At 47.7% G+C, this 7,156-nt stretch overlaps 1 protein-coding gene across 1 annotated transcript; it reads left to right on the top strand.

Annotated features, from left to right (window-relative positions):
• The first annotated feature begins 3,204 nt into the window (after nt 1-3,204).
• On the top strand, nt 3,205-4,490 carry LOC112605144 (epithelial membrane protein 2-like). The gene is made up of 2 exons (XM_025354773.1): nt 3,205-3,562; nt 4,195-4,490. The coding sequence occupies exons 1-2, from the start codon at nt 3,326-3,328 to the stop codon at nt 4,414-4,416; spliced, it is 459 nt and encodes a 152-aa protein (XP_025210558.1). The 5' UTR covers nt 3,205-3,325; the 3' UTR covers nt 4,417-4,490.
• The last annotated feature ends 2,666 nt before the right edge of the window (nt 4,491-7,156 follow it).

Raw genomic sequence — 7,156 nt, 5'->3', positions numbered from 1 at the left:
CTGCCTCAGCCTCCTGAGTAGCTGGGATTACAGGCATACATTCCCATGCCCTGCCCACCCCTCGCTCACAATCCATTAAAGAGATAAGCCAGTTAACTGCAACCAAGGAAGTAGCAATAAATGCCCAGTGGAAAAGCAGGCCAAATGTGTTTCTCTCGGGATTTAGAAGGGAGAGGCAACTTCTCTGCTCAGAAGTGGGGAATATACCTGCTGGTGAGATTCGGGCTGGCCTTGCGAGAATAGCACAGGGCTACCTTTCTCAAATTGTAATTTGTGTGAGACCCCCCTGGGACTCTTGTGTAATCGTAGATGCGAACTGTGCAGAGCAGCTGCAGTTCTCAGAAGCTCCCAGGGGATTCCAGTGCAGGTGATCTGAAGAACATACTTTGAGCAGCAAGGGTGTGGGAACTGGCTCATGAACTTGGCTGCACACGGGAATCACATAGGAAGTTAAAAGCGAATAAAAAGCCACTATCATCCCAGGAATTCTGGGGTGCAACTTTGGCATTAGTTTGTTTGTGTATTGTGTAAAGACAGGGTCTCACTATACCCCCAGGCTGGTCTTGAACCCCTGGCCTCAGGCAGTCCTGCCATCTCGGCTTCCCAAAGTGCTGGGACTCCAGGCATGAGCCACTGCATAGAGCCAGCGCTGGTATTTTTTTTTTTTGAGACGGAGTTTTGCTCTTATTGCCCAGGCTGGAGTGCAATGGTACGATCTCTGGCTCACCGCAACCTCTGCCTCCCGGGTTCAAGCAATTCTCCTGCCTCAGCCTCCCGAGTAGCTGGGATTACAGGCATGTGCCACCACACCTGGCTAATTTTGTATTTTTAGTAGAGACGGAGTTTCTCCATGTTGGTCAGGGTGGTCTCGAACTCCCGACCTCAGGTGATCCACCCTCCTCAGCCTCCCAAAGTGCTGGGATTACAGGCGTGAGCCACTATGCCTGGCGTGCTGGTATTTTTAAAAGCACTCACCTAAAGTGCAGTAAAGTTTGCACACCACTGGCGTAGTAGATATTTGTCACTCTTTTTGTGCATCCAGTTACCTAAATCCCCCATCTTAGAGTCAGAGGCCACCTCCCACTATTGAAGCTAAAAACAAGAGATTCTCGCTTTTCCCCACTTTCCTGGCACTTGGGGCAGGGGCATGTGTTTTGGGCTTCACCAACCAATAATCACCCAGACTCTGAACCAGAAGCCACTGAAACAAAGCAGAATCCATACAGTGTCCATCCACCTTTGCAGGAGTTTGGGCACTGGTGGCAGCCAGTTTTCAGAGGCAGCAGGGACAATTCTTGGGCCGTGATGTCTGTGTTGATCAGCAGTGACTACAGGGCCTCAGCAGACCAATTCTTTTAAGTCTAATCCTGAGCACTGGTCTTGATGCACAACATTTTTTGTTGCTGTTTTGGAGGGCGCACCCGGATCTTGGTGCACAGCCTTTAAGACTGGTTCTACGGTTTTAGAGACTAGGAGCTACCCAATATAATCATAGACACACACATTCACAGCCCTTTAGGGTTACACTTATAATACAATTTTTTTTTTTTTTTTTTTTTTCTAGACGGGGGTCTCACTTTGTCAACCAGGCTGGAGTGTGGAGTGGAGTGCACTGGTGTGATCTTGGCTTACTGCAGCCGCAACCTCCAGGGCTCAACTGATCCTCCCACCTCAGTCTCCCAGGTAGCTGAGACTACAGGTGCACACCACCATGCCTGGCTAATTTTTGTTATTTTTTGTAGAGACAGATTTCCGTCATGTTGCCCAGGCTGGTCTTGAACTCCTGAGCTCAGGCAGTCCTCCCACCTCAGCCTCCCAAAGTGCTGGGATTACAGGCGTGAGCCACCACGCCCAGCCCTTATAATACAAATTTTAAAACTTACATAAAACAAATGGGTAGATTAATGAATTGTTATAAGGCAAACCCCCTTGCAACCAATATCCATGTGAAAAGATAAGATTTTGCCATCCTAGGAACCCTCTGTATGCTCCCCCACCAGTCATAACATCCTCTTTCTCTGCTAAGAATATCCCTTCCTGGCCAGGCACAGGGGCTCATGCCTGTAATCCCAGCACTTTGGGAGGCTGAGTGGGGGGCGGATTACCTGAGGTCAGGAGTTCGAGAGCAGTCTGGGCAACATGGTGAAACCCCGTCTCTGCTAAAAATATAAAAATTAGGCAGGCGTGGTGGTGGGTGCTGTAATCCCAGCTACTTGGGAGGCTAAGGCACAAGAATCACTTGAACCTGGGAGGCAGAAGTTGCAGTGAGCTGAGATCACGCCATTGCACTCCAGCCTGGGTGACAGAGCAAGACTGTGTCTCAAAATAATAATAATAATAATAATATTTGTATCCTGACTTCTAGGATAATCATTTTCTTAATTTACTTTAGTATATTACCCTGTTCTTTCCTGAACACATTATAGTTTAGCTTTGCCTGCTTTTCTCTCTCTACCTATTAAAATTGAATTGTTGAAGAGGCTGAAGCAATTGTCCTGTAAAATTTACAGTCTGGATTTTGTTGATTGATTTAGTTTAACATGTTCTGTCCTCATTTTTCCTATAAATTGGCAGTTGGCTCGAGACTACAGATCGGATCTTTTGATCGGGCATGGCCTCCTCATAAGCATGGTGCTCTTGGTCAGAAGGAACATAAATGTCTGTTTCGTTAGATCTTTCTGTGATGTTAGTAGCCACTGACCATTGCCTAGATCCACGGATTCATCAGAGGTTGTGGGATGATAAGATTCTATCACCTCTTCTTCTTTTTTTTTTTTTTTGGAATACTTCTCTACAGAGAAACTTCATCTTGTTGACTATTCAGCTACCCAGTGGTACAGTTCATATAAGGAAGGCAGGATTAATTATTGATTCTTTTACTTACCACTAGAGAAGAGTTGTAGGGGAGGGGAGAGCCATTTCCCTGGCATTCTCCAGTAGTGACCAGTTAGGGGTGTGTGCATGTGTGTGTTTGGTATCATGAACTCATGGATTTACACATATCCAATGGGTTCAAACTGTCCCATCTTTAGCCAGAGTTGACTCCCAAGCCATCTTGATAACATCCCTAGATTCTGATTTTGAGATCTAATGTAATCAGGTATTTCAGGGCCATTTTACACCTTTCCTGACACAAACTTGGAATCTGCCATTTCAAGAAGCCCTGGTTTCAGAGGAGGGAGGGCGCTCAGTCCCAGCCCAGAGCTTCAAAACAGCCCGCTGGCCTCGCCTCGCGCCCCAGCCGGTGCGTCGGTCCGGCAGCCTGCGCAGCCGCCAGCGCCGCCACACCCCGCTCTGAGCTTTAAACGTGACCTCGCCCTGCCCTATGAAAATGTTGGTGCTTCTTGCTTTCATCGTCGCCTTCCACATCAGCTCTGCGGCCTTGCTGTTCATCGCCACCATCGACAATGCCTGGTGGGTAGGAGATGAGTTTTTTGCCGATGTCTGGAGAATAGGTATCAACAGCACAAACTGTACAGTAATCAATGACAGCTTTGAAGAGTACTCCACAGGCCGGGCGCGGTGGCTCACGCCTGTAATCCCAGCACTTTGGGAGGCCGAGGCGGGCGGATCACGACGTCAGGATATCCAGACCATTCTGGCCAACATGGTGAAACCCCGTCTCTACTAAAAATACAAAAATTAGCCGGGCGTGGTGGCACGTGCGTGTAATCCCAGCTACTCAGGAGGCTTGAGGCAGGAGAATCGCTTGAACCTGGGATTCGGAGGTTGCATTGAGCCGAGACCGCGCCACAGCACTCCAGCCTGGCGACAGAGCGAGACACCGTCTCAAAAAAAGAAAAAATTTTAAAAAAGAGTACCCCACTCCGCGGCCGGGCGCAGTGGCTCATGCCTTGTAATCCCAGCACTTTGGGAGGCCGAGGCGGGCGGTTTACCTGAGGTCGGGAGTTTGAGACCAGCCTCACCAATATGGAGAAACCCCGTCTCTACTAAAAATACAAAATTAGCTGGGCGTAGGGGCACACGCCTGTAATCCCAGTTACTCGGGAGGCTGAGGCAGGAGAATCGTTTGAACCTGAGAAGCAGAGGTTGCCTGAGCCAAGATCGCGCCATTGCACTCCAGCCTGGGGCAATAAGAGTGAAACTCATCTAAAAAAAAAAAAAAAAAGGGGTACTCCACGCTACAGGTGATCCAGGCCACCATGATCCTCCACCGTTCATCTTCCACCTGAGCAGGGAGAGAAGTTTGTCCTAACTTTCATCATCCAGCTAATGTCGTATCTGTGCCTCATGATTGCAGCCTCCATTTATACACACGGGAGCGATAAAAACACGGAATTCTATTGCCTGACCAAAGAAGGCAGCTATGGCTACTCCTACATCCTGCCGTGGGTGGCCTTTGCTTTCACCTTCATCAGTGGCATGATGTACCTGATAACTGAGGAAGCTGAATAGAGTTCCAGAGCTGGGCTGCTTTTGCTGCAGTACAGAATCCACATTCAGATAACCATTTTGTATATAATCTTTTTTTTTTTTTTTTTTTTTTTTTTAGGTTTTTTTTTTAAAATAAATTTTTTTTTTAAAAAAAAAAAAAAAAAAAAAAAAAAAAAAGGCCGTAGTTTCTTAGAGTGGGACAAGGGAATTTCTTAGAGCCAACTGTAGCACTGTAATAACCTTCAGTTTCTTGTGGGTCCCTCTTGCTCACTTGCTATTGGTAGTGTGCACACCCCTTCCAGTTCCAGCCACTGCTCTCAAGCTGGCTTGCAGCCTTCAAGTACCTGCTGGCTATCTGGAGCTCCCAGACCAATCAGATGCCCCATTGCTTCCTTTTGCTTGCTTCTGCGCGAGATGGTGAGGGGTGACATAAAGCAAAAACAGTAGTAAATGAAATATACTTCGAGGGTGTTACTCTTCGTTAGAAGGTGCCAAGGTTGGGTCAAATGGTCACACAACCACTCCAGACTCTTTCTGCTGTCTCTGGCACTTCTTCATTACCCCAGGCCCTCCTGAGAACTGTGAAAAGGTGAACACAGGAGGGACAGTGGTGTTGGCCTGGTTTCAAAATCCAACTCCAGCACCAACTGATTGTGCAAACTTAAGCAAGTGACTTAATCTGAGACCATTTCTTCTTGGGTACTAATTCACCAAGACATCGAAGACCTAACCTAAAGTACCTAGAGCAGTGCCAAAAAAGCACCTAGCACGCTCACCAGAAATACCCTCCCCGCTTCACACACTACCTTTGCCTTCAACCCTGCATTTCCCTCTGCCATTTTAGCCAGGTCTTATTGACATCTCGATTAACACGACTTCCCATGTGACCTCTAGAACCCTTGTTTCTCCTATTCAAATCCATCTAAACTTGCTTTCCACGAACACACTGCTCTCACCACTCTCAAGAGTTTACCATGACTCCCCAGGGCCTGTCATTGTCTAGTCTCTGTGGTCTCTTCTTACAATGACCTTCCTACATTTGCCCTAACCAGTGAATCGACATTTCTAAGTACCAATTAATGTCTCTCCTCCCTCAAAAAGCAATCCCAACTATTCCCACCAACTGAACTTGATATATTAGTACAGCAATTAAAATCCAGATTACAATTATTTGGCTCTTGTATATGCTTAACTTGATGAATTACTTTTGTTTTCTAAACTAGACCATCCATTTAAGGGGGGAGACCATATCCTATTTCCCTACACCAATCTTGGTTTTTTTTTTTTTTGAGACAGTCTTGTTTTGTTGCCCAAGCTGGAGTGCCGTGGCATGATGTTGGCTTACTGCAATGCAACCTCTGCCTTCTGGGTTCAAGCGATTCTCCTCCCTCAGCCTCCCAAATAGCTGGGATTACAGGCGTGTGCCACACGCCCGGCTAATTTTTTGTACTTTTAGTAGAGACAGGGTTTCACCATGTTGGCCAGGCTGGTCTCAAACTCCTGACCTCAGGTGATCCACCTGCCTTGGCTTTCCAAAGCACTGGGATTATAGGTGTGAGCCACCACGCCCAGCAAAGGGAGAATTGTAGGTCCAACAAAACAAGTATGTTGGGGGGAAGGAATAGAACATTAAAAACACTTCAAGTGATTCTTAAAATCACTGCATCTGAGAAAAACTCTACATATACTTTCAGCAGGAACAATCTTGTCAACAAATATTTTTATTATTGACTAATAAAGCCTTAATATAGGATCAAACATTTCTTTTCCCTACACATAAAGACAAGGCTGTTGCTATGTATAACAAAAGCAGGAAATACTTGCTGGGATTACAGGCACCTGCCACCACGCCCAGCTTTTAGTATTTTTAGTAGAGATGGGGTTTCACCATGTTGGCCAGGCTGGTCTTGAACTCCTGACCTCAGGTGATCCACCCACCTCAGCCTCCCAAAGTGCTGGGATTACAGGCACGAACCACCGTGCCTGGCCAATACCTTTATTTTTGAGACAGAGTCTCACTCTGTCGCCCAGGCTGGAGTGCCCTGGTGCGATCTCAGCTCACTGCAACCTCATCCTCCTGGGTTCATGCCATTCTCCTGCCTCAGTCTCCTGAGTAGCTGGGACTACAGGCGCCCACCACCACGCCCGGCTAATTTTTTGTATTTTTAGTAGAGACGGGTTTCACCGTGTTAGCCAGGATGGTCTCAATCTCCTGACCTCGTGATCCACCTGCCTTGGCCTCCCAAAGTGCTGGGATTACAGGCGTGAGCCACCGCGCCCGGCCAATCTTTTCTTAGTAAGAGGCCAGCTGCTGCTAAAACAAGGATTTACCCTCCAGCATGAGGAGCCCAGCTTGGTCCCCCTGAGAAATCAGGTGACCTCAGCTGCAGGGCCTCTGGCACATCCAACTAGTGTAAGCCAGGTGTGATTAGGATCGTGGCATCTCCTATTTTGGCACAAGGATGATTCCGCTTTAGGATCCCAGAGATAATTCTATTTTTTAAAGTAGTTTCTCAGCAAAGAGTTTTTGAAATTGCCTTTCCGGCCGGGCGCGGTGGCTCAAGCCTGTAATCCCAGCACTTTGGGAGGCCGAGACGGGCGGATCACGAGGTCAGGAGATCGAAACCATCCTGGCTAACACGGTGAAACCCCGTCTCTACTAAAAAAATACAAAAAACTAGCCGGGTGCGGTGGCGGGGGCCTGTAGTCCCAGCTACTCGGGAGGCTGAGGCAGGAGAATGGCTTGAACCCGGGAGGCGGA

Source organism: Theropithecus gelada, chromosome 13 (assembly GCF_003255815.1).
Source record: "Theropithecus gelada isolate Dixy chromosome 13, Tgel_1.0, whole genome shotgun sequence".
NCBI lineage: Eukaryota > Metazoa > Chordata > Mammalia > Primates > Cercopithecidae > Theropithecus > Theropithecus gelada.
Note: the sequence above shows the minus strand (reverse complement) of the source record. Positions and strands in the feature narration are given on the sequence as shown.